This window comes from Oncorhynchus tshawytscha, linkage group LG14 (assembly GCF_018296145.1).
Source record: "Oncorhynchus tshawytscha isolate Ot180627B linkage group LG14, Otsh_v2.0, whole genome shotgun sequence".
NCBI lineage: Eukaryota > Metazoa > Chordata > Actinopteri > Salmoniformes > Salmonidae > Oncorhynchus > Oncorhynchus tshawytscha.
In genome coordinates, this window is record NC_056442.1 from 36,776,716 (window position 1) to 36,804,649 (window position 27,934).

Sequence of the window (27,934 nt, forward strand, 5' to 3'; positions counted from 1 at the left end):
ATAAAAATGTTTAAGAACATCACTTTGTGGAAGCTGCTCTTTATTTGAAAAAGAAAGAAAAAAAAAACTCAGTCAATGTCTGCTACACGTTCTAATTACATAAACAAAAATATAATCTACGCAGGACAAATGCAGAAAATATCCTGAATCAAACTTAGGTAGTCAGATTTTGATTGAATTGCTTTCATATTTCATACATCTTTCACTTCCCTCTCCGTTGAACAGTCAGTTTTATATACACAGAGCACCGATCAACAGTGCCCCTCTCTCACCCTGTTCCACTGGATCTTTATACAACTAATTTACATCAAAACTGTAACCCTTGTTTAGTATCTGCAACACCCAGACACACTCTCCTCTCGTCTGGCTCCCAGGGAGTCAGAGCTGAGGAGCTGTTGCAGGTAGCGGGTAAAGATGCGTGCAATATAAAAGCAATTCTTTCACATTCAGAGTAAAGGCAGCCATTTAAATGGTCAGTGAGTCGATGGCATGCCAAGCTTAAAGCAAAATGGATCCCACCCCAGTGTGATGCTTCAGAAACGTGGATGAAGTGTTTTTCAACTAGACAGAAAAGTTGTTCCATTGCAAAGAACTCTAGGCACAGAATTGACTATATAGATTACTGACTCATACTGGAACCCCCTACTCCGCTTGCACAGGGGAGATCATGAGATTTGAGCTAGTAAGAATTGTTCTTAACACAAAACTTGGAGAACATTTAGTGCTCTATCATTGCATTTATATGTGTATTTTATATAATATCTATTTTATTTCCTCTACCTCTCCAATGAAACAATCCAACATTCATGTTTAATGCTGAAGCACTCCCACAGGTGTTCAATGTACTATAGATTTTTTCCCCCAGTCTTAAAACCAAATAATAAATAAAACACACAAGGAATGTCTACTGTAAACACAGTAAAAAAGACAAACTAAAACAGGTGTAAACGTCATTAGCATCACTACTCAGTGACAGTTAAATAACTAGGAAATGGATGACTGATGATCAGAACAAGAGAGGGAACGATTCCTCTTTCTTCATGTCCCCCCTCCCCCTCGATTAGAACACCAAGCTGTTACATCCAACCACAGTAGTATTTCCAAATACATTAGATATCAAAGTCTCTCAGCACCCATAGCTATCTTTACAGATTATAAAATGGTGGTGGAATTCCTATAGGTTTTTTTAAATATTTTTTTTTTACAGCAGCATCACTTGAGGTCTTGGACAAATGACAGAATAATGGGTGGAGAATTCTCTTCTTCCCAGTGTCATTTGAACATGGTTTCCATGGTTTTCCTCCAGTCATTGCACTGTTCGTTGTGTTCTTGACATGTCTGCATTTGGGGGGAGGGGGTGAACATTTCTGTGAAGAGTTAGACTGGCAACGAGGACAAAGCTTTGCTGCTAAGTGCTTCATCTTCTGAGAGACACTTCGTATTACATGAACTGCATCTGTGGGTGGAAATCATCATACAAGGATTGATTAGACCAGAGTTTTACCAGCTTACTCATGGTGGTGCTTAAATAGTAAACTGAATAAATGCAATGAAAAGGCATCACAATGTCCTCAGAGCAAAAGCAACTGTCACAATGGCAACCTATTGGCTGAAAACTACAATACTATATTTGAAGTCTTTGCATGGGGGAAAACGCATATCAGCAAAGACATAACGGCTACCGTATGTATCTGTGGAAAGTGTAAAACAAAGTAAAAAAATGCTGAAATGCATCTGCTGATTGTTTAAGCGAGCAAGACACAAACCAACTAATCAGGCCCATATAAAGTGCAAGATATATAGCCAGAGGAAAAAAACAGCAGTGGTTGATCAGATGGAAGAAGCAGTGAAATGAAGGAAGAGTAAGCATGAGTGTAAAGCTGCGCTGTGCATGCATGTACATCCGCAAGCACAGAGCATGCTGTACCTAAGAGACGCTCTACAAGAAATCCTTGAGAGAGAGCTGTGCAAATGGGTCCTGTCCAGGGGCTCTGAGAGGACTCTGGCTGGAAGGACTAGAGGCTGCAGAGGGCTATTACAGGGAGAGGGAGAAACACATGGAGAGGAGAGGTCAGAGAGAGCAAGAGTGTGAGTGAGAGGGAGGGATCAGATCAGGTGAAAGACAGGTTACACCAAGGGGGGTAAAATTGCAGACTCTTGAGGAAAGGGTTGACATACAGATTTTGTCCCTCTCCTCCTGAGAGGTAAGAGTAAACTAGAACACTGTTGTTAACACAGGAGGTAGTACACACACACAGCTAATGTAACTAAGCACAGCACTGAATACACCTGGACACTGAACTCAAGTGCATGGTACACACACACCTGAGTATTATACAAACACACACCTGGGCGCTAGATACAGAGCTGAAGGGGTTGGGCGGCCTCATGACGGCCTGGTTGTACATCATGTTGGGTTGGTTCATCATACCCATAGAGCCAAGCTGTTGGGGCGGCTAAAGACAATAGCATAGAGAAACATCCAGCATAAGAGACATGCTACAGTAGATTGCATAGCACAGAAGCATGTATAGCACTTATTACCGTTATTCTTATTGGCTATTACCTCTCAGTGCACTCTCTGCTGTATGGCTATTACCCGTCAGTGCTCTCTCTGCTGTATGGCTATTACCTCTCAGTGCTAACTCTGCTGTATGGCTATTACCCGTCAGTGCTCTCTCTGCTGTATGGCTATTACCCGTCAGTGCTCTCTCTGCTGTATGGCTATTATCTCTCAGTGCTCTCTCTGCTGTATGGCTATTACCTCTCAGTGCTCTCTCTGCTGTATGGCTATTACCCGTCAGGGCCATCTCTGCTGTATGGCTATTACCTCTCAGTGCTCTCTCTGCTGTATGGCTATTACCCATCAGGGCCATCTCTGCTGTATGGCTATTACCTCTCAGTGCTCTCTCTGCTGTATGGCTATTACCCATCAGGGCCATCTCTGCTGTATGGCTATTACCTCTCAGTGCTCTCTCTGCTGTATGGCTATTACCCATCAGGGCCATCTCTGCTGTATGGCTATTACCTCTCAGTGCTCTCTCTGCTGTATGGCTATTACCTCTCAGGGCTAGCTATACTTTATGCCTATTCCCTCCGTAAATAACAATACATGTTATTTAGCGGACACCTTTACAAATACTTAAAAGTAGGCTTACATAATATACATTAAAAGTAGGCCTACATAAAATCCAGTCCAAAATCAAGTGCATCAAGAGGTGTGTTTTGAGGAGTTCTTTTAATGACATGACCGTCTATGTCATATGTGTGTGTGTGTGGGGGGGGACAAGAAGACCAGCAGAGGAGCAATACTAGCTACTGCATGGCTACGTCCCTTAGAGATAGCTAATGCATGGCTACGTCCCCCAGTGCTAGCTAATGCATGGCTACGTCCCTCAGTGCTAGCTAAAACATGGCTACGTCCCTCAGTGCTAGCTAATACATGGCTACGTCCCTCAGTGCTAGCTAATGCATGGCTATGTCCCTTAGGGGTAATGGATCCAGACATCCAGCTGACAGATACTGACCATGCCATATCCCCCCATCATGCCTGTGGGTGTTGTTGCAGGGTAGGCCATGACTGGGGGGGTCTGTGGAGATACAAACACACGAATGATGACGCAACATCTTCTCCTACAGAGAATACAGCAGACCAATGTCAAGTCAAGAACTTCTTAACATTGTTTGTCTGCAACAAACACTATAGTGATACATTAGCTAAACACTCATCACAGGCAGATAAGAGCACCAGTACTTAAGAGGCCAGTGTAGTGTGTATTACCATGGAGACGGGGTTCCAGGTGGTGTTTGGGGCTGCTTTGGGCTGCCAGTTGCTACCGCCAGTCAGCCTCTTCTCCCCAGGCTGGCTCCAGTGGATGTCACTGTAGATTAAGACAGCTAATATTAGCACTGGCTCCTAACTGCTGCTGGCTATACAGAACAGTTCTTCATCTAGCACTGACCACAGCACGTTGAAGAGACTGAACAGCATGAACAGCTCACTTACTTTTTCGTTGTGCCATTTCCAATCCCGAGATCTGTAAGAGGATAGTAATATAAATGTGAGATATACACATCCAGAAACAGTTAATTATTCTGCTATAGCGGTGGGACATAGTGCGGTCTAACCTAGGAGTATATCAAATAAAATATAAATAGACACCATGATTCACTCAGGCAAAGATGGGTGTTGATCTCTCTTAAATTCATAGTTTTCTGTTCTGGGAGTTTAACCTGAATGAAATATCCTAGCATAACGTTGTGACACCTACTTCCCACCAGGTTGGCCAGAGAGGAATCCAGGTCATCTCCCACCAGTTTGTCTGACAGCTGATTGATTGAGCACAGGGCCTGATTGGAGCCAACCATGGTGGGTTTCAGGATGTCTGAGGAGGACAGAGAGGTGTACATTGGTTGGATGTGAAACACCATGTGTATCAAACAGTATAATAGTCAACACCTCACCATCAGATTCCATGTTGTTAGCACCGGAAGCTTTGGCTCCAAAGACTGACTCAAAGTCCACTTGGAGTGCTCCTGGGGGAGGGGCCTGTGTTGCTGTGGAGTACCCTGTAAAGAGGTCAGAGGGGAGACTGCTCAGAACATAGCAGGTGCAATGATGGAGTATTATTCCATTGGTGTCAGTCACAGCTGCTAAATAGTTCCAGAAAGTCACCTGACAGAAAATGGTGGTCTCCTTCTAAATGGCTAGTAGAGCTACTCTACCTCTGAATAGACGTGCTACAGTAGAGCTACAGCTTCTCTAGTACTCTACCTCTGAATAGACGTGCTACAGTAGAGCTACAGCTTCTCTAGTACTCTACCTCTGAATAGACGTGCTACAGTAGAGCTACAGCTTCTCTAGTACTCTACCTCTGAATAGACGTGCTACAGTAGAGCTACAGCTTCTCTAGTACTCTACCTCTGAATAGACGTGCTACAGTAGAGCTACAGCTTCTCTAGTACTCTACCTCTGAATAGACGTGCTACAGTAGAGCTACAGCTTCTCTAGTACTCTACCTCTGAATAGACGTGCTACAGTAGAGCTACAGCTTCTCTAGTACTCTACCTCTGAATAGACGTGCTACAGTAGAGCTACAGCTTCTCTAGTACTCTACCTCTGAATAGACGTGCTACAGTAGAGCTACAGCTTCTCTAGTACTCTACCTCTGAATAGACGTGCTACAGTAGAGCTACAGCTTCTCTAGTACTCTACCTCTGAATAGACGTGCTACAGTAGAGCTACAGCTTCTCTAGTACTCTACCTCTGAATAGACGTGCTACAGTAGAGCTACAGCTTCTCTAGTACTCTACCTCTGAATAGACGTGCTACAGTAGAGCTACAGCTTCTCTAGTACTCTACCTCTGAATAGACGTGCTACAGTAGAGCTACAGCTTCTCTAGTACTCTACCTCTGAATAGACGTGCTACAGTAGAGCTACAGCTTCTCTAGTACTCTACCTCTGAATAGACGTGCTACAGTAGAGCTACAGCTTCTCTAGTACTCTACCTCTGAATAGACGTGCTACAGTAGAGCTACAGCTTCTCTAGTACTCTACCTCTGAATAGAGACGTGCTACCTCAGTAGAGCTACAGCTTCTCTAGTACTCTACCTCTGAATAGACGTGCTACAGTAGAGCTACAGCTTCTCTAGTACTCTACCTCTGAATAGACGTGCTACAGTAGAGCTACAGCTTCTCTAGTACTCTACCTCTGAATAGACGTGCTACAGTAGAGCTACAGCTTCTCTAGTACTCTACCTCTGAATAGACGTGCTACAGTAGAGCTACAGCTTCTCTAGTACTCTACCTCTGAATAGACGTGCTACAGTAGAGCTACAGCTTCTCTAGTACTCTACCTCTGAATAGACGTGCTACAGTAGAGCTACAGCTTCTCTAGTACTCTACCTCTGAATAGACGTGCTACAGTAGAGCTACAGCTTCTCTAGTACTCTACCTCTGAATAGACGTGCTACAGTAGAGCTACAGCTTCTCTAGTACTCTACTTCTGAATAGACGTGCTACAGTAGAGCTACAGCTTCTCTAGTACTCTACCTCTGAATAGACCTACTACAGTAGAGCTACAGCTTCTATAGTACTCTACCTCTGAATAGACCTACTACAGTAGAGCTACAGCTTCTCTAGTACTCTACCTTTGAATAGACCTGCTACAGTAGAGCTACAGCTTCTCTAGTACTCTACCTCTGAATTGACCTGCTACTGCAGAGGGCTCAGTGAGGTAGGGGGCCTGGTGTGGAAGGTGCTGGGCCATGGCCACTGGACCACCACAGAAGGAGTCTGACAACGCCAAAGAATGAGCAGGAAGAAGAAGAGAGCAAAGGAAGGCATTTCAAGGCACGGCAAGAAAGGCAAGCAAGGCAAAGTGACAGTACAGACAAAAAGGAGACAGTTCTACTTGTTAGTGTCCCTAATTCTAACAAAATCAAAACAGGAACTGCAGAGTACAAGGATATATCCTATTGAAATCACCAGACTACCCTAACCATAGGGTTATTATGGGGCCACTAAACACATTACATTCTATGTTTGCCTATGAGCTCAGGAAACATATGCTGGGATGGTGAGCCATCGTAGTACCTGAGATGGAGTGTTCTATCCGCACTGTGCGTTTGTAATTGGTTGAAACGGACGAGTTTGTGTCAGTAAAGGGATTATAACGATCTAGAGAATCAAAAATAATATTAGTAAGTGAAACAGATTTAAACTTATACTGCTAAGAGGATACTACAAGACAAAATAATCAAATTATTGGTTTGTAATATCAGAATCTAGAAGCAATAGCCTATTTGAATACATTATGAAACAATATATATCAGCAGCAGGAAAACCATAATTTGAACATAACCACTTAGACAGAATAATCTTGGACATGGGTTTACTAGACACTAAAATGTGTGATAAAGCCTCATATTAGACTGAACTGGCATGGGAGCCTATCAAAGGAACATAACCAGTAACTCCACCGTCAGAGTGTTAGCTGTGTTTCAAACCTTAGCTTCCATTATAGGACTGTGCTACAATAAAAATATGGCAAGTAGAGGCTTTGCATTTCGAGGTACAAAACAAACATTTAACTTTAGACAGCCATGAGATAATTTACAGTGCATTCAGAAAGTATTCAGACCCCTTGACTTTTCCACATTTTGTTAAGTTATAGCCTTATTCTAAAATGGATTAAATACAAATTTTCCTCATCAATCTACACACAATACCACATGAAAACAGGTTTTTGAAATTTCAGCTAATGTATTAGAAATAAAAAACTGAAATACCTTATTTACAAAAGTATTCAGACTCTTGCCATGACACTCAAAATTAAGCTCAGGTGCATCCTGTTTCCATTGATCATCCTTGAGATGTTTCTGCAACTTGGAGTCCACCTGTGGTAACTTCAATTGATTGGACATGATTTGGAATGGCACATACCTGTCTATATAAGGTCACAGTGCATGTCAGAGCAAAAACCAAGCCATGAGGTTGAAGGAATTGTCCATAGAGCTCCGAGATGGGATTGTGTCGAGGCACAGATCTGGGGAAGGGTTCCAAAACATTTCTGCAGCATTGAAGGTCCCCAAGAACACAGTGGCCTCCATCATTCTTAATTGGAAGAAGTTTGGAACCACCAAGACTCTTCCCAGAGCTGGCTGCCTGGCCAACTGAGCATTCAGGGGAGGGCCTTGGTCAGGGAGGTGACCAAGAACCTGATGGTCAATCTGACAGCGCTCAAGAGTTCTTCTGTGGAGATGGGAGAACCTTCCAGAAGTTCAACCATCTCTACAACACTCCACCAATCAGACTTTTATGGTAGAGTGGCCAGAGAAGCCACTCCTCAGTAAAAGGCACACGACAGCCTGTTTGGAGTTTGCCAAAAGGCTCCCAAAGGACCAAGATTAAACTATTTGGCCTGAATGCCAAGCTTCACATCTGGAGGAAACCTGGCACCATCCCTATGGTGAAGCATGGTGGTGGCAGCATCATGCTGTGGGGATGTTTATCAGTGGCAGGCACTGGGAGACTATTCAGGATTGAGGGAAAGATGAACAGAGTAAAGTACAGAGAGATCCTTGATAAAAACCTTTTCCAGATCTCTCAGGACCAAGACTGGGGCGAAGATTCACCTTCCAACAGGATGACCCTAAGCACACAGACAAGACAACGCAGGAGTGGCTTCGGCACAAGTCTCTACATGTCCTTGAGTGGCCCAGCCAGAGCCCGGACCCGATCAACCATCTCTGGAGAGACCTGAAAAAACGCTCCCCATCCAACCAGACAGAGCTTGAGAGGATCTGCAGAGAAGAATGGGAGAAACTCCCCAAATACAGGTGTGCAAAGATTGTAGTGTCACACCCAAGAAGACTCGAGGCTGTAATTGCTGCCAAATGTGCTTCAACAAAGTACTGAGTAAAGGGTCTGAATACTTATGTAAAATGTGAGTTTTATAAAAAATATTATACATTTGCAATCTAAAAACCTGTTTTTGCTTTCTCATTATGGGGTATTGTGTGCAGATTTGGGGGGGGGGGGGTTTAATCCATTTTAGAATAAGGATACAATGTAACAAAATGTGGAAAAAGTCAAGGGGTCTGAATACTTTCCCAATGCACTGTACATGTAGACGGAAGTAACAGTTATGAGAGACTTCCTTCAAATTCCCACAGAGACACAGGAAGGATATTTCAAGAGGAACAAAGAGCATCTTTACCACTAAACATTTCATGACCAGACGTCCTAGAGGAATAGCTAACACCGTCGGAGGACACGACAGGTAAGTGAGCGGCTGCATCGACAACGACTTTTGACAGGAAAGGGTTAAGGTTTGGCATGGAGTCATCTCCAGCTTCAGCAGAGGTGAAAGGATCTAGGCAGGCAGAGGAGAGAAAGAAAGACGATACAAAAGAGAAGAACAGGAGGACATCAGAGTCAGACAACAGGAAGAGAGGGAGAGCACGTAGAACAGAACATGGTAGAAGATAGTAGACAATAGAGTGGTCCTGTGGTGGTGGCTGTTTCTCCTACCTGCCCATGCGGTGGCCACAGGAAGCCCTGTAGAACTGGCCTGCATTGAAGGGTTAAACGTCTGCTGAATGTCAAACAGGTCACCCTCCATCTTCAGAGCACTGAGGAGAGAAGACAGCAGTGATGGGATACCTGAATCCACACTGGGACATGTAGCTAAACATCAGCATTACCAGATACACACAGAAGTATTGAGAGAGAGGTTCCCCCTAACCACAGATCTAGAATCAGAGCACTCTAAATCCTAACCTTAACCACTAGGGAAATATTTGACCCTGTATCAGTGGTTAGTAGCAATTTATACATAATCCACGCTGACCTCTGGTCAACCAAATGATTGGGTAAGCTTCACAGGTCGTAGGTGAACATTTACCCATTGGAGCAGCTGGGTGTGGAGAAAAGGTCGATGGCTGGGGCTGTGCTGATAGTGACCCCGGTGGTGGAGACAGGAGATGTGTCTGTGGTGGCAAAGGAAGGCCTCTTCGAGAGCTCCTTCAGCCTCTGTTCCTGGGTGGAAAGAGTCCAAGTCAAATACAGTAGGCGATGATTGTAGTTATGCATGTGGGCCATATTGGATCCACCAAACAAGGCTTTGAATTGTTCAAATCATTGCCTGCATACTGCAACATATCACTGTCCTTCACATGTAGATGGGACAGGCAACATGAAACCATGTCCATTCTAATCATATTGATGTTGTGATCCATGCGTCATGATGGCTGTACCTTCAGTGCTTTGAGACGAGCCTGTTCCTCCTCCAGAGCAGCCTGCTTCTCCCGCTCATCTACTTTAGTAAAAGACATCCCTGTACTGGCCAGCGAGGACACTGCATTGGATAGAGTACTGGCCCTGAAACAACAGTAAACACCTTTAGGCAGAATACTACAGCAACCCTGGCTGAAAACATCAATAACCATTACCATCAACAATAATTAAAGCAATCTTGGCTTAACAGCTTGTGTACAAAGCAAATCAGTTATTGTAGTGGCAGCCGCTTCTAGGCTACCTGCAGGGGGAATAGTGGACTCAGTGCCAAAGACACTCCAATGTGAGACATAGGATACGTCCCAAATGGCACTCTGTTTCCTATGCACTACTTTTGACCAATGTCCCTATGTAGGGAATAGGGTGCCATTTGGGACGTAGCCCATCCTGTACATACCTGCTGGCAGCGGTGGAGTCTTTGACTTTCTTCCCCTCTAGTGAGGCCAGGTGCTGCTCCAGAGCTTCCAGAAGGCTACTAGGAGCCTGTTGTAATGGAGAACAGCAGTTAGTAAAGGCCAAGGTTGGAAACATGCAGCTACACTGTACTATATGAACACAACCATCTAAGGTAGTGGTGAGCAACCTAGTTCATCTAATGTACTGTACATACACTAGCTATATGACTAGAGTTTTTCCTAACAACTTTTTGGAAAACGTTCAGCTGGTCATGTTACGTGGTGAGAAAAACTCTGGTCCCTAACTATACTGACCCATATACCACTATACTGGATTCTAGCACTTTTTACATTTTATTTAACCTTTATTTAACTAGGCAAGTCAGTTAAGAACAAATTCTTATTTATAAAGACGGCCTACCAAAAGGCCTCCAGCGGGGACGGGGCCCGGGATTATAAATAAATACAATATAAATATAGGACAGAATACTTTACTGGGAAGTGTTTAGCTCCTCACTAAGGGACAAACACTAACCCGAGACACTACAGAAATACATTGATGGACAAGCAGAAACAAAGGACTGTGGGTAGCCCACCACCAGTCAATGGTTGTACGCGTTTCAGCTAAAAGCCCCATTGGATGAGTGATATTGAAATGTATGTATGTGGATGACACACACCACAGCACTTTCAACATCATACAGTATGTGGTGTTGAATTTGCAATGCCTAAGCACACGTGGGCAGCCATGTGGGATGGGCTATGTACATTTCATGTGACAAAGAGACCTTTGTGTACAATTTGCTTCACTCCTATAAAACACAATGTCAATCAGACACAGAGTTAGAGTAGAGGCATGCAAAGACAACACCAAAGCAAGTCACAGACACAGAAGAAGAGTGAGATGAGAATACTTACACAAACTGTGAACTAAAGGTGGAAAGATAAGGGGAAATACAGAATATAAAGGTGGTGACGGTCAGAGATAGATAACTATAACGTACTTGAAGGGTATAACACTGTTACAGGTGCCTCATAAAAAATGTATTAGGGGACATAAAACACAATTAGTGCACTTGTACTTTCAAGGAAAAGTATGATCCTTGGTCGAGGAGGGATTTTCCTTGGAAATACTGTAATATAACCAGTGTCACTGCAAAGACTGACTATAGCACAACAGGGGTGGGGGGGCCATCTATTAAATTTGCTGTACAGTGTGAAATCAGAAGTACTGTAAGATACACAGTCAGTTTGGACTCTTTAACACCTTTATTTACTGTAGATAGAGCCTAATCAAGAAGAAGAAAAATGAGAAGAAAAATAAGGCAACAATTGGCAACATGCACTGGAGGACTTCATGCACTGAGCAGTGCCTTATCTCTGGAAGACATTTGTGCAGGGTGGAGTAAATATAGTGCGTTGGGGCAACAGAGCTGATTAAATAAGAGGAGTTAATACAGAGACACATACAAAGAGAATAAAGAATGAAAGAAGAAAATAGGAAGTGACAGTGAGAAATAAGGGAGAGAAAGTGAGAGCGAGAGAGAGATGAGAGAGTAGTAATCCAACTGTAGAGACAAATGGATAGAGTAAGTTTGGTGTGTAGGCTTTTTGTTCAGAGTGTGTCTAATAAGTTTTACCAGTAAATCCCTCGTATTGCAAGGCTCATTTAGGGAGTTGAGTGTAAGGCCTTACCTGGGAAAGGTCTGGAATGTCTCCTCGATCAATCCCCACCTGCTGTCAAACGAGAATATGTGCAAACTTATAGTGGTGCCTCTAAATTTAAAAAATATATATATTTTCTACCACTACTTAATTTCTGCCACCACAATTTTCTCACAAAAATGTAAATATATAAGAGGATGTTCCCTTCAATTAATGTATTGAATGAATGAATAGCATCAAACTCAAAGCAGGTGAAGAAGAAATCACCTCTGCCACTTTAAGGAACTCTGAGATTCGGGTCATTCGGGTCAGGAACTTCTTGTAGATATCCAGGCCCTCTTTACACTGGGTTTTCTTCATGTCAAAGTACTTCTCTGTGGTAAAATTAAAAATAAAAAAAAACAGCAGGCATTAACTCTGAAAGTCTGTAGACACACTAGGGATAAACTCTGTAGAGAATCTAGTCTCCATTAGTAAAATGTAGTACTGTACATATCAAAAGATCTACAGTACAAGGATCTACAAAGCATCTCCAGACTAAACATTTTGAAAGGGTATTGATTAGACACTAGTGAAGAAAATACAGTTGGAGTTGAGGTTTTACCCAGCAGGTTGATGATGCCTTCGTTATATGCAGCAAAAAGCCTAATGGAATCTTTGAAGAGGAGCATGAACCCTGCATTTATCACTCCATTTGTGAGCTCATTGGCATTAACCTGAAGAAGACACATCATTCAGTTTCACATAAGCCATAAGTTGCCCTTTTAACACACAATAATGACTTTGGCTTCGCTGACAAACAATTAAAGAGCAGGTCAGTGTGGAGGAATGTGTCCATCTCTGGTTTCAGCCTGTATCTATCTCTGGTTTCAGCACTGTCCATTCAGTAATCAGTATGCCTGACAATCTGTTTGCCCCAGGAACCTTCTCATATTACAGTACATATTACAGGACCTGAGCAGCGCAGTTCTGGGGAGGTTGACCTCAGACTCACATTGAAGTCGAGGAGGGCGTCCATCTGGTTTTGTATGATAGGGATGGTCTTCAGTAGCTTCTCTGTATTCATGGTCCTCATCACCCCATCCACCCTGTTGAGATGTGTGTGTAGTGTTAGATAGGTGTTAGAAGCACAAAGGACAGAGAGGGAGGGAATCAGTGAGAATAGCCGCAGCCAGTCAATTTCTACTGCATGTTAACAAATCGTTCCCAGAGTTACAGAAATACCCCTGTGATTACTTCATGGGATATAAAAAGCATTGAACAATTTTGAAAAAAATTACACTCTGTCATTAAAACTGACAGGAATCTTGTTCTCTTCTAAACTAAATATTTGAGCTGTCAAAAATATTTTAATTATTTTTACACCTGCGGGCGACTCTGCAAGGAGAAAGTGTTTATTGTAAGAAATTATTTGAGCCTTTATTACTTCATAGACATACATTAGGAGAGGGTAAGGAGAGTAAGGAGAGGGTCAGTCAAAAACAAACATACCACTTTCTTTTGTTGATATGTTGGGAATTTCTTACCCTCGCTTTACTTTAGTGAAGTCAAATGCAACCTGTCTGTATGACACAGCCTTCTCATTCAGATATCGACTGTACCTCCGGATAAATGTGGACATATCGTAGCCTGGGAGAGAGAGACCTGAGAAGTGATATAAATCTTACATTTGTCATGAAAACCTACATGAGAATCATGTTATAGTCGTTCATAAGTTATATTGTTTCAGCTTATAAGTATTTGTCACTAACAGTTAAGGGATGAGCTTGAAAACAGCAGTTGAGAACCAAGTACTCATACTTTACCTTGTAAACCACTTTTGTCCAAAAAATTACTGAGGTTGAATAATGTGTTCCTTGAAGCCAAGTACTGGACAAAACGCTGTATCAAAGAAAAATAGGGGTATCAACACGTGTTCTTAATTTCCATTGATCTACAGAAATAGAATAGGACCGGCACACCAGAGTAATTTCCAGATTTATATAAAAATATTGATTATGATATAAACCTAGAAATTCCATGGTTAGCAATTGATTGTCTTAATGTCTGAACTGAAAACTTCAACTCTATAGCATTGCTATTATAGAAATAATATATATTACAGACAATAATGTAATGAGTGGTGAATGTAGCCATAGACAAGACTGTAGAGAGTGGTGATTGTAAGCTCAGCTCACCTCATTACCGTAGACCATGAGGTGGTGTGTGGCGATGAGCGACTTGAAGACCACCACCCAGCTTGTGCTGGTGGTCCTTTCAAACAGTGAGTCAGCCAGCTGGGGAATGTTCACGTTCATCTCATTGGTGCAATGGATCAGGTCTAAGGACGAGACAGACAGACAGAGACATGTTAGCGATCGCTCAATGTCTACGAAGACCATGGATAATTGATGTCAGGTAGTAACAGTAGTGGCCAGTAGAGGTTAAAACAACTTTGGATACAAGGCATTTCCCCTATGGGGAGTTGAATTTTGGGTTCAAGTCAGTTAATAGTCTATGAAAGACATTGTTTTTAAATCTGTGCAAACAGACACGGGCACTTTCCCCTTAACTGCAATCTCATTCAATTAGCTTTAATTCAAGGTCTTGCTAATTGCTTAACTATACTCAAGACACTTAATTACTATGCTATGGTACTACAGGCTGCCTCTCTCTTTAATTTTTTTGCCATGGCAATTCCTCAAGAGGGTCTACTGAAGTTCAATAGATGAAAGCCTGATGAATATGTCACCATCTTTAAATCGAACAATATATTTTTGGTCAAATATCTTAAGTACTAGTAGCTCCTTCCGCCACCAGTTCTCTCCACTCGTCTATAGCCTCAGTTGGCCTAAAGCTCTACTCTAATAAGCCCCATGAACCAGTACAAGTCAGCTACTAGGCTGAGTTCCTTTTAAGCTTATTTTCTCTTCACAATATAAACATTTTTAAGAAGAAAATGGATTCTAAACCATTTGTGTAAGTTTGCTATTTGAGGCCTGGTTCTTTTCTTGGGCACACAGACACGACAATCTTATCAGCTCTTAACCAACCATGCTATTTTTTATTTTTTTCCCCCACATTGTTCGTAACTTATTTTGTACATAATGTTCCTGCTACCGTCTCTTATGACCGGAAAGAGCTTCTGGACATCAGAACTGTGATTACTTAGATTAGACAAAGAGTTTTTCTTCAATGAGTCGGATGGGAGGGATATACTACAGACACCCGACTAGGCCCAGATCCCTGTCACTCGCTGGATAAGGAAACTGAGATTTTGTGGAAAAAGATCAGGGTGCCTTGTGAGGATCAGGCGACGAGAAGCTAATCTGCCTTTGCCTTCCGTCCTGCCAGCTAACGTTCAATCGCTAGAAAATAAATGGGACAAACTGAAAGCATGTATATCCTACCAACGGGACATTAAAAACTGTAATATCTTATGTTTCACTGAGTCGTGGCTGAACGACGACATTAAGAACATGCAGCTGGCGGGTTATACACTCCATCCGCAGGATAGAACAGCAGCCTCTGGTAAGACACGGGGCGGGGGCCTATGCATATGTGTAAACAACAGCTGGTGCACGATATCTAAGGAAGTCTCAAGGTTTTGCTCGCCTGAGGTAGAGTATCTCATGATAAGCTGTAGACCACACCATCTACCTAGAGTTTCCATCTGTATTTTTCGTAGCTGTCTACATACCACCACAGACCGATGCTGGCACTAAAACCGCACTCAGTGAGCTGTATACTGCCATAAGCAAACAGGAAAACGCTCATCCAGAGGCAACGCTCCTAGTAGCCGGGGTCTTTAATGCAGGGAAACTTAAATCAGTTTTACCTCAGCATGTTTGCAACCAGAGGAAAACAATCCTAGACCACCTTTGCTCCACACACAGAGACTTGTACAAAGCTCTCCCTCGCCCTCCATTTGGGGAATCTGACCATAATTCTATCCTCCTGATTCCTGCTTACAAGCTAAAATTAAAGCAGGAAGCACCAGTGACTTGGTCTATAAAAAATTGGTCTGATGCTAAACTACAGGACTGTTTTGCTAGCAGACTGGAATATGTTCTGGGATTCTTCCAATGGCATGAGCAGTACACCACATAAGACAATGGCTTTATCAATAAGTGCATCGAGGACGTCGTCCCCACAGCGACTGTACGTTCATACTAGAGGTCGACCGATTAATCGAAATGGCCGAGTTTCAAGTTTTCATAACAATTGGAAATCGGTATTTTTGGACACCGATTTGGCCGATTTCTTTACACCTTTATTTAACTAGGCAAGTCAGTTAAGAACACATTCTTATTTTTAATGACGGCCTAGGAACGGTGGGTTAACTGTCTTGTTCAGGGGCAGAATGACAGATTTTTACCTTGTCAGCTCGGGGATTCAATCTTGCAACCTTACAGTTAACTAGTCCAACGCTCTAACCACCTGATTACATTGCACTCCACGAGGAGACTGCCTGTTAAGCGAATGCAGTAAGAAGCCAAGTTAAGTTTAATGCTAGCTAGCAACTTATCTTATAAAAAACAATCAATCATAATCACTAGTTAACTACACATGGTTGATGATATTACTAGCGTGTCCTGCGTTGCATATAATCCATGCGGTGCGTATTCGCGGAAAAAGAAAGGTACACATTGGAGCAAGACCAAACCATAAACATCAATGCCTTTCTTAAAATCAATACACAGAAGTATATATTTTTAAACCTGCATATTTTGCTAAAAGATATCCAGGTTAGCAGGCAATATTAACCAGGTGAAATTGTGTCACTTCTCTTGCGTTCATTCAACGCAGAGTCACTGTATATGCAACAGTTTGGGCCGCCTAATTTGCCATAATTTTACGTAATTATGACATTACATTGAAGGTTGTGCAATGTAACAGGAATATTTAGACTTATGGATGCCACCCGTTAGATAAAATACGTAACGGTTCCGTATTTCACTGAAAGAATAAACGTCTTGTTATCGAGATGATAGTTTCCGGATTCGACCATATTAATGACCTAAGGCTCGTATTTCTGTGTGTTATGTTATAATTAAGCCTATGATTTGATAGAGCAGTCTGACTGAGCGATGGTAGGCACCAGAGGCTCGTAAGCATTAATTCAAACAGCACTTTCGTGCGTTTTGTCAGCAGCTCGTCGCTGTGCTTCAAGCATTGAGCTGTTTATGACTTCAAGCCTATCAACTCCCGAGATTAGGCTGGTGTAACCGATGTGAAATGGCTAGCTAGTTAGCGTGGTGCGCGCTAATAGCGTTTCAAATGTCACTCGCTCTGAGACTTGGAGTGGTTGTTCCCCTTGCTCTGCATGGGTAACGCTGCTTCGAGGGTAGCTGTTGTCGATGTGTTCCTGGTTCGAGCCCAGGTAGGGGCGAGGAAAGGGACGGAAGCTATACTGTTATACTGGCAATTCTAAAGTGCCTATAAGAACATCCAATAGTCAAAAGGTATATGAAATACAAATCGTATAGAGAGAAATTGTCCTATAATAACTACAACCTAAAACTTCTTACCTGGGATTATTGAAGACTCCTGTTAAAAGGAACCACCAGCTTTCATATGTTCTCATGTTCTGAGCAAGGAACTTAAACGTTAGCTTTCTTACATGGCAAATATTGCACTTCTAGTTTCTTCTCCAACACTTTGTTTTTGCATTATTTAAGCCAAATTGAACATGTTTCATTATTTATTTGAGGCTAAATTGATTTTATTGATGTATTATATTAAGTTAAAATAAGTGTTCATTCAGTATTGTTGTAATTGTCATTATTACAAATATATATTTTTTTTAAATAGTCCGATTAATTGGTATCGGTTTTTTGGTCCTTCAATAAATCGGTATCGGCGTTGAAAAATCATACTCGGTCGACCTCTAATATACAGTACCCCCGCTATTGTTATTTACAGCTGCTCTTTATTTATTTGTTACTTTTATCTCTGACTTTTTTTTTTTTGGGGGGGGTATTTTCTAAAAACTGCATTGTTGGTTATAACATGTGACAAATAACATAAATGATAACATAAATCCATCAACCAGCTAATTATTAGAATCAGGTGCACTAAATTAGGGTTGGAGTGAAAACCTACAGGACAGTATTTCTCCAGGAAAAGTGTTGGAGCCCTGATGTAGAGAATGGGGGATGCCAGTCAAACCTGTGCTTACCCATTCTCATTCAGAGTCAGACTGAGTGATGAACAGATTGTCAGTCTAACAACCAGGCCTGGCTTTCTGGCCTATATTCTCATGTTTTCAGGAGTCTAAGTAGGACAGTATAACCTTCCAGGGCAGCAGTTAGCATGGCTAGCTGATTATTCAGTGAAGACTGGGAGGGGCAACTTTCCCTCATACTGTTAGGTCAAGACTCCTGTACCACAGGAGAGTACTGTAGGCCTGAACTCAACTAATAGGTGTGAAACAACAGGCTGGCTGAATCAATTCACAACTTTGGCATAGATAGTCCATAGGATTAAAAAGTGATTAAAAGTGGACACTTTCAGATTAAGTGACCAGTGATCACCTTGGTTTCACAGTTTTCCAGTCGTTCCAAAGGCCAATGTCTCCCAAAATAATTTAGGAAAATAAATAAAGTATGTAGCTAGCCTACTACATGCTTCAGTAGGGGTCTGAACCAGCAACCTCCACATCATTGTACCTGTGCGTCATGCAATATGCTCCCATAATCACGATGAAAATGACATTTGAACGGTAACCTATTATGCATAACCTGCTTGCAGAACTATAACATGCTTGAAATTGAAACACATATACTGAATAAAAATATAAAACAACATGTAAAGTGTTGGTCCCATGTTTCTTAAGCTGAAATAAAAAATCCCAGACATTTTCCATATGCACAAAAAGCTTGTTTCTCTCAAATTTTGTGCACAAATTTGTTTACATCCCTGTTAGTGAGCATTTATCCATTGCCAAGATAATCCATCTACCTGACAGGTGTAGCATATTAAGAAGCTGATTAAACCGCATTATCATTACACAGGTGCATCTTGTGCTGGGGGCAAAAAAAGGCCACTTTAAAATGTGCAGTTCTGTTACAACACAATGCCACAGATGTCTTAAGTTGAGGAAGCATGCAAATTGGCATGCTGACTGCAGGAATGTCCAACAGAGCTGTTGCCAAATAATTGAATGTTCATTTCTCTACCATAACCCGCCTTCAATGTCGTTTTAGAGAATTTGGCAGTATGTCCAACCTGCCTCACAACCGCAGATCACGTTTAACCACGCCAGCCCACAAACTCCACATCCAGCTTCTTCACCTGCCGGATCGTCAGAGACCAGCCACCCAGACGGCTGATGAAACTGAGGAGTATTTCTGGCTGTAATAAAGCCTTGAGAGGAAAAACTAATTCTGATTCTTTGGGCTTTGCTCCCCAATGGGTGGGCCTGGCCCCCAGGTGGGTGGGCCTATTCCCTCCCAGACCCACACATGGTTGCACCCCTGCCCAATAATGTGAAATCCATCGATAAGGGCCTAACACATTTATTTCATTTGACTGATTTCCTGAAATTAACTGTAACTCAGTAAAATCATTGAAATTGTTGCGTTCATATTTTTGTTCAGTATATAATTAAATGTATTAAAATGAGAGTGAATTAAATGGAGAGGTCCTTAGTTGCATTCACTGTTACTTTTGCATCTTTGTGACGAATAGCGTTTCTGAAGATGGTCACACAGATTAAAAAAGGTTTGAAGCTGCCATCGAGGATCTTTTTTTTAAACATACAGTGCCTTTGGAAAATATTCAGACCCCATTACTTTTTCCACATTCTGTTACCTTACAGCCTTATTCTAAAATGAATTACATTGTCATTATGGGGTATTGTGTGAAGATTGAGGGGGGGGGGAAACGAAGCAAAAAAAATATAATCTTACAAATAAAAACTGAAATATTACATTTACATAGGTATTCAGACCCTTTACTCAGTACTTTGTTGAAGGACCTTCGCATCGAGTCTTCTTGGGTATGACGCTACAAGCGTGGCACACCTGTATTTGGAGAGTTTCTCCCATTCTTCTCTGCATATCCTCAAGCTCGGTCAGGTTGGATGGGGAGCGTTGCTGCACAGCTATTTTCAGGTCTCTCCAGAGATATCCGATCGGGTTCAAGTCCGGGCTCTGGCTGGGCCACTTACGGACATTCAGAGACTTGTACCGAAGCCACTCCTGTGTTGTCCTGTTGTAAGTTGAACCTTTGCCCCGGTCAGAGGTCCTGAGCAGGTTTTCATCAAGGATCTCTCTGTACTTTGCTCCGTTCATCTTTGCCTTGATCCTGACTAATTTCCCAGTCCCTGCCGCTGAAAAACATCCCAACAGCATGATGCTGCCACCACCATGCTTCACCGGAGGGATGGTGCCAGGTTTCCTCCAGACGTGAAGCTTGGCATTCAGGCCAGAGATTTCAGTCTTGGTTTCTCATGGTCTGAGAGTCTTTTCGGTGACTTTTGGCTAACTTCAAGCGGGCTGTCATGTGCCTTTTGATGAGGCGTGGCTTCAGTCTGGCCACTACCATAAAAGGCCTGATTGATGGAGTGCTGCAGAGAAGGTTGTCCTTCTGGAATGTTCTCCCATCTCTATAAAGGGACCTTAGAGCTCTGTCAGTGACCATCGGATTCAAATCAAAAAATCAAAACAAAATCAAATTTATTTGTCACATACAGTACACATGGTTAGCAGATGTTAATGCGAGTGTAGCGAAATGCTTGTGCTTCTAGTTCCGACAATGCAGTAATAACCAACAAGTAATCTAACAATTGCAAAACTACTACCTTAAACACACAAGTGTAGAGGGATAAAGAATATGTACACAAAGATATATGAATGAGTTTCTTGGTCACCTTCCTGACCAAGGCCCTTCCAATTACTCAAGTTGGCTGGGCAGCCAACTCTAGGAAGAGTCTTGATGGTTCCAAACTTCTTCCATTTAAGAATGATAGAGGCAACTGTGTTCTTGGGGACCTTCAATGCTGCAGAAATGTTTTGGTACCCTTCTCCAGATCTGTGCCTCGACACAATCCTGTCTCGGAGCTCTACGGACAATTCCTTTGTCCTCATGGCTTGGTTTTTGCTCTGACATGCACTGTCAACTGTGGGACCTTATATAGACAGTTGTGTGCCTTTGCAAATCATGTCCAATCAATTGAATGTACCACTGGCGGACTCCAATCAAGTTGTAGAAACATCAAGGATGAGCAATGGAAACAGGATGCACTTGAGCTCATAAGCAAAAGGTCTGATATGTTTTAAATACATTTGCTAAATATGAAAAAAAAAAAAAACCTTACGCTTCGTCATTATGAGGTATTGTGTATAGATTCCTGAAGATTTTTTATTTAATCCATTTTAGAATAAGGCTAACGTAGAAAAATGTGGAAAAGTCAAGGGGTCTGAATACTTTTCGAAGGTACTGTGTAACACACACACACGTATGTATGTGTATATATACACACACACACACACAATATGGAATCATATTATGTTTCATAGTTTTGATGTCTTCACTATTCTACAATGTAGAACATAGTCAAAATAAAGAAACCCTTGAATTAGTAGGTGTGTCCATACGTTTGACTGGTACTAATATATATATATATTATCAGTCAAAAGTTTGGACACATCTACTCATTCAAGGGTTTCTTTATTTTTACTATGTTCTACACTGTAGAATAGTGAAGACATCAAAACAATGAAATAACATATGGAATCATATACACTGATCAAAAAAATAAAGGGAACACTAAAATAACATCCTAGATCTGAATGAATGAAATATTTTTATTAAATACTTTTTTCTTTACATAGTTGAATGTGCTGACAACAAAAATCACGCAAAAATGATCAATGGAAATCAAATTTATCAACCCATGGAGGTCTGGATTTGGAGTCACACTCAAAATTAAAGTGGAAAACCACATTACAGGCTGATCCAACTTTGATGTAATGTCCTTAAAACAAGTCAAAATGAGGCTCAGTAGTGTGTGTGGCCTCCACGTGCCTGTATGACCTCCCTACAACACCTGGGCATGCTCCTGATGAGGTGGCGGATGGTCTCCTGAGGGATCTCCTCCCAGACCTGGACTAAAGCATCCGCCAACTCCTGGACAGTCTTGGTGGATGGAGCGAGACATGATGTCCCAGATGTGCTCAATTGGATTCAGGTCTGGGGAACGAGCGGGCCAGTCCATAGCATCAATGCCTTCCTCTTGCAGGAACTGCTGACACACTCCAGCCACATGAGGTCTAGCATTGTCTTGCATTAGGAGGAACCCAGGGCCAACCGCACCAGCATATGGTCTCACAAGGGGTCTGAGGATCTCATCTCGGTACCTAATGGCAGTCAGGCTACCTCTGGCAAGCACATGGAGGGCTGTGCGGCCCCCCAAAGAAATGCCACCCCACACCATGACTGGCCCACCTCCAAACCGGTCATGCTGAAGGATGTTGCAGGCAGCAGAACGTTCTCCACGGCGTCTCCATACGGTCACATGTGCTCAGTGTGAACCTGCTTTCATCTGTGAAGAGCACAGGGCACCAGTGGCGAATTTGCCAATCTTGGTGTTCTCTGGCAAATGCCAAACGTCCTGCACGGTGTTGGGCTGTAAGCACAAACCCCACCTGTGGACGTCGGGCCCTCATACCACCCTCATGGAGTCTGTTTCTGACCGTTTGAGCAGACACATGCACATTTGTGGCCTGCTGGAAGTCATTTTGCAGGGCTCTGGCAGTGCTCCTCCTTGCACAAAGGTAAAGGTAGCGGTCCTGCTGCTGGGTTGTTGCCCTCCTACGGCCTCCTCCACGTCTCCTGATGTACTGGCCTGTATCCTGGTAGCGCCTCCATGCTCTGGACACTACGCTGATAGACACAGCAAACCTTCTTGCCACACCTCGCATTGATGTGTCATCCTGGATGAGCTGCACTACCTGAGCCACTTGTGTGGGTTGTAGACGCCGTCTCAATCTACCACTAGAGTGAAAGCACCGCCAGCATTCAAAAGTGACCAAAACATCAGCCAGGAAGCATAGGAACTGAGAAGTGCTTGTAGTCACCACATGCAGAACCACTCATTTATTGGGGGTGTCTTGCTAATTGCCTATAATTTCCACCTGTTGTCTATTCCATTTGCACAACAGCATGTGAAATTTATTGTCAATAAGTGTTGCTTCCTAAGTGGACAGTTTGATTTCACAGAAGTGTGATTGACTTGGAGTTACATTGTGTTGTTTAAGTGTTCCCTTTATTTTTTTGAGCAGTGTAGTAACCCCCCCCCCCCAAAAAAGTTAAACAAATCAAAATATATTTATATTTGAGATTCTTCAAAGTAGCCACCCTTTACACGCTCTTGGCATTCTCTCAACCCGCGTCAGAAGGTAGTAAGGCCTTGTAAGGCTTGTTAAAAGTTAATTTGTGGAATTTCTTAATGTGTTTGAGCCAATCAGTTGTGTTGTGACAAGGTAGAGGTGGTATACAGAAGACAACCCTATTTGGTAAAAGACCAAGCCCATATTATGGTAGAAACAGCTTGAATAAGCAAAGAAAAATGACAGTCCATCATTACTTTAAGACATGAAGGTCAGTCAATCTGGGAAATGTTCTCTGCTGCAGAAGATACGTTTATTAGAGTTACCTGCATCTCATATTACAGGCCAAATAAATGCTTCAGAGTTCAAGTAACAGACACATCTCAACATCAACTGTTGATACGAGACTGCATGAATCAGGCATTCATGGTTGAATAGCTGCAAAGAAACCACTACTAAAGGACACCAATAAGAAGAGACTTGCTTGGGCCAAGAAACACAAGCAATGGACATGAGACCGGTGGAAATCTGTCGTTTGGTCTGATGAGTCAAAATTTGAGATTTTTGGTTCCAACCGCCATGTCTTTGTGAGACGCAGAGTAGGTGAACGGATAATCTCAGCATGTATGGTTCCCACCATGAAGCATGGAGGAGGAGGTGTGATGGTGCTTTGCAGGTGACATTGATTTTTTTAGAATTTAAAAATTCACACTTAACCAGCTTGGCTAGCACAGCATTCTGCAATATGATATGTTGCTCAGTTGTGCACCAGGGTCTCCCACTCCTCTTTCTATTCTGGTTAGAGTCAGTTTGCGCTGTTCTGTGAAGGGAGTAGTACAAGTGTTGTATGAGATCTTCAGGTTTGTCATTTTCTCACATGGAATAGTCTTCATTTCTCAGAACAAGTATAGACAGACGAGTTTCAGAAGAAAGTTATTTGTTTCTGGCCATTTGGAGCCTAAATCGAACCCACAAATGCTGATGCTCTAGATACTCAACGAGTCTAAAGAAGGCCTGTTTTATTGTTTCTTTAAATCAGTACAACAGTTTTCAGATGTGCTAACATAATTGCAAAAGGGTTTTCTAATAGTAGTTAGTAGATAGTTGCTGATAATGGGCCTCTATACACCTATGTAGATATATATATATATTTGTTTTTAAATCTGCCATTTTCAGCTACAATAGTCATTTACAACATTAACACAAATATATATATATATAGCAGTCTGATGGATGCCTCGTCTGAATTGGTATATACAGCCTGAAACTAATGCCTGTGAAAATGTTCCTTACAAGCCAGAATGTTGAATACAATTACACTCACCAGTTGTCTGTGTGGTTTGTCCTTCAGCTGCTCAAAATTTGAGACAAAGTATATATCTATTAATTGTGTATTAGAACCTGATTAAATCAGACTACTGGAGTCCAGAGGAAAATCCTTGTGCCTGGCCCGACTGCCATAAAGAGCTCTCTGTACCAAATAACTATTACTCCACTGGCAAGTAACCAGGCAGCTCTGCTACACAGACAGCCAAACCATTCAGACCTCAAGTGCAAGCACAGCTTTGGCTAGGACTATAGTTGGCTTCTTGACTTCTGATTTTCTGATTTAGCAAACATTGCAAAGGGATAGGCCTACCAACCAATATTGAGAAAACAATTCTAAAACTATGAGTGTACTACACTTGATTATTAAAAAAATAAATAAATATATATATATATATATATTTTTTAAAGTGTAGTACACTCATAGTTTTAGAATTGTTTTCTCAATATTGGTTGGTAGGCCTATCCCTTTGCAATGTTTGCTATTTCTTAAATTAAATTTCTTAAACACCCACAATCATGAATTGATTATTGATCAAACTATACCAGTCCATTTAAGTTTAAATTATGCATAACACCCCATTGAAATGAAAGGGTATCCTGACACATTCTATTTCCCTTTCATGTGAGCAATTGCTACACTTTTGTAACTAGAGACCAGGTGAGTGAGACAGACCATACAATAGTTGGAAGTGACATACACCCCTTGACTTTTCCTACATTGTTGTGTTAAATGGATTTAAAATTGATTAAATTGAGATTGTGTCACTGGCCTACACACAATATCCCATAATGTAATTATGTTCTTCGAAATGTTTACAAATTAATAAAAAATGAAAAGCTGAAATGTCTTGAGTCAATAAATATTCAACCCCTTTATGGCAAGCCTAAAGTTCAAGAGTTAAAAAAAGTCACATAATAAGTTGCATGGACTCACTTGTGTGCAATAAGTGTTTAACATGATTTTTGCATGAGTACCTCCTCTCTGTACCCAACACATACAGATAATTAAGGTCCCTCAGTCGATTCATCCACAAAGACCAGGGAGGTTTTCCAGTGCCTCGCAAAGGGCACCTATTGGTAGATGGGTAATAAAAAAATACATTGAATATCCATTTGAGCATGAAGTTATTAAATTACACTTTGCGTGGTGTATCAATACACCCAGTCACTACAAAAATACTTGCGTCCTTCCTCAGTTGCCGGAGTGTAAGGAAACCACCATGAGGCCAATTGTGATTTTAAAATAGTTAAGAGTTTAATGCAGGGTTTCCTCTAACTTGAACTTGATTGATTAATTATAGTCACTGATTAGTAAGGAACTCCCCTCACCTGGTTGTCTGTTGTAATTGAAAGGAAAAAACAAAAACCAGCAAACACTTGGCCCTCCATGGAATGAGTGACACCCCTGTGCTAAAGTAAAACTACCAAACAATGTGGCAAAGAAATGTACTTTACAAGCATTTCGCTACACCCCCAATAACATCTGCTAAACACGCGTATGTGACAAATAAGATGTTATTTGATATGTCCTGAATAGAAAGGTAATGTTTGCGGCAAATCCAACAACATCAGAGTACCAATTTATATATTCAAGTATAGTGGTGGCTGCACAATGTTATGGGTATGCTATTCATTGGCAAGGACTGGGGAGTTTATTTAAAGCACAGGCAAAATCCTACAGGAAAACCTGGTTCAGTCTGGTTTCCAACAGACACGGAGGGTGAAACAACCTTTCAGCAGGAACATATCCTAAAACACAAGGCCAAATATACACTGGTGTTGCTTACCAAGATGACATTGAATGTTCCTGATTGGCCTAGTTACAGTTTTGACTTACATCTGCTTGAAAATCTACAGCAAGAAATTAAAATGTCTGTCTAGCATTGAACAACCAACTTGACAGAGCTTGAATTTTTTCTTTTAAATAATGTACAATCTAGGTGTGCAAAGCTCTTAGAGACTTACCCAGAAAGACTCACAGATGTAATCGCAGCCAATGGTGATTCTAACATGTATTGACTCAGGTGTGTGAATACTTAAGTAAATTAGATATCTGTATATCTTCATATTCAATTCATTTGATTTTTTTTTTAAAATCATTATTGGGTATTATGTGTAGATGGGAGAGAAAAATATATATTTAATCCATTTTGAATTCAGGCTGTCACACAACAAAATGTGGAATAAGTCAAGAAGTGTCAACACTTTCAAAAAGGCACTGTACATGTGCGGTCCCCAGCAGTGACACACACCTAGTAGTGATGATAATGTAGGCTACACCTTACATACGAGACAAAGTATTCTACTCTGAAAAATGAACAAGGTAGTTTCCACAGCTGAGCTGTTCAAATGTGGTTGTTAAACCCTCTTCTTGTGGTAAATAGATAAAATAGGTCTACTGAATTTACTCCCTGGAACATATATTTTGGGGGTCATTTTTGTAAACGTTAAATGTACTGTATCATGGAGAACTTGTCAATAAATTGTAAGATAAAATACACTATGACTGATAAATACATAACTGTTTAGGTCAGGGAGGGCAGCCTAAAGCTATGGAGAATGAATGAAACCACTTAACAGGCGGCTAGAAAGCTAGCTAATGTGACAGTGATGATGAGTAGGCCTACACTGAAATTATAAAAAAATCTGATATTACGGTTAACGTCCAGTTAAATCATGTTACGAGCGGTCTCATTGTATGCTCTCGTTTTGCTAAAATGTATGCTTGATCCAATTGACAGGAGTTAACATAGCAATAACATTAGCCTATCCACTCAGGCTTCAGGCCTTATCAGCATCGCCATAACTCACGAGATGCAGACCTCCGACTGGTTTTAATGAATGACACATCAGAAACTCTCGATAATTTCGATACTTACAATCCAAATGTTTCTTTTTCGGACCCATTATTTCATGTGTGGTGGCCTTGCATACTGTTTTCGACACAGCAGATCCAGTTACACTGTGCTGGGCTGCAGTTATCCTGTCAGTAATGCTCTGCCCCGACATCTTCGTTTATTGATGCAACAAAGATTTGAAAAATCACAATGTCTATAAAGTTCCAAATTAATTGAATTATAAAATCTCCACGGTCGACACCTCCAGTCCACCACCTATTTAAAAATAAAGAAAAGGGAAAAACTTAAAAGAAAAAGGGCGACGAGGCAGAAGAAAAATTATACTACAAAATTCTAACGTATCCAAAGCTTGATTATTTCAGTCCAGTATTGATCCGAAAAACGCCTTTGATCAAATTTATTTCATAAATAAAGATGCGGTGGTACATTTGGTAGGCTGACTCATTCTCTGCCTATTTCTCATCCAGATCTCTCGCTCACTGGATCTCTATGTGTCTTCCTATCGCCACTCCTACTGGGTTTAAAGGACTAGACGCATTCAGGGAAATGGCGGGCCTGCTCTGTTCTCAGAA

General features: G+C 41.7%; 1 protein-coding gene across 14 annotated transcripts; it reads right to left on the reverse strand.

Moving 5' to 3' along the window:
- Positions 1 to 23: 23 nt before the first annotated feature.
- On the reverse strand, positions 24 to 27,934 carry LOC112267139 (phosphatidylinositol binding clathrin assembly protein b). 14 transcript variants are annotated; one of them, XR_002956057.2, is made up of 24 exons: positions 27,384 to 27,933; positions 14,038 to 14,180; positions 13,666 to 13,741; positions 13,387 to 13,504; positions 12,855 to 12,948; positions 12,465 to 12,576; positions 12,128 to 12,234; positions 11,891 to 11,932; positions 11,114 to 11,125; positions 10,198 to 10,283; positions 9,761 to 9,884; positions 9,409 to 9,542; positions 9,036 to 9,136; positions 8,722 to 8,877; positions 6,597 to 6,680; positions 6,201 to 6,296; positions 4,465 to 4,569; positions 4,272 to 4,385; positions 4,007 to 4,037; positions 3,782 to 3,881; positions 3,528 to 3,633; positions 2,349 to 2,456; positions 1,928 to 2,032; positions 24 to 1,456 (listed from the first exon to the last, which is right to left on the reverse strand). XR_002956057.2 is itself a non-coding variant. In XM_024445255.2 (24 exons), exons 1-23 carry the CDS (start codon positions 27,511 to 27,513, stop codon positions 1,940 to 1,942), a joined length of 2,214 nt encoding a protein of 737 aa, XP_024301023.1. In that variant the 5' UTR covers positions 27,514 to 27,931; the 3' UTR covers positions 24 to 1,456; positions 1,928 to 1,939. The 14 variants fall into 14 exon arrangements, 13 of the variants coding, with proteins under 13 accessions (XP_024301023.1, XP_024301021.1, XP_024301020.1 ...); XM_024445255.2 differs by having other exon boundaries at positions 3,528 to 3,590; positions 13,387 to 13,489; positions 27,384 to 27,931; XM_024445253.2 differs by having other exon boundaries at positions 3,528 to 3,590; positions 9,409 to 9,536; positions 27,384 to 27,931.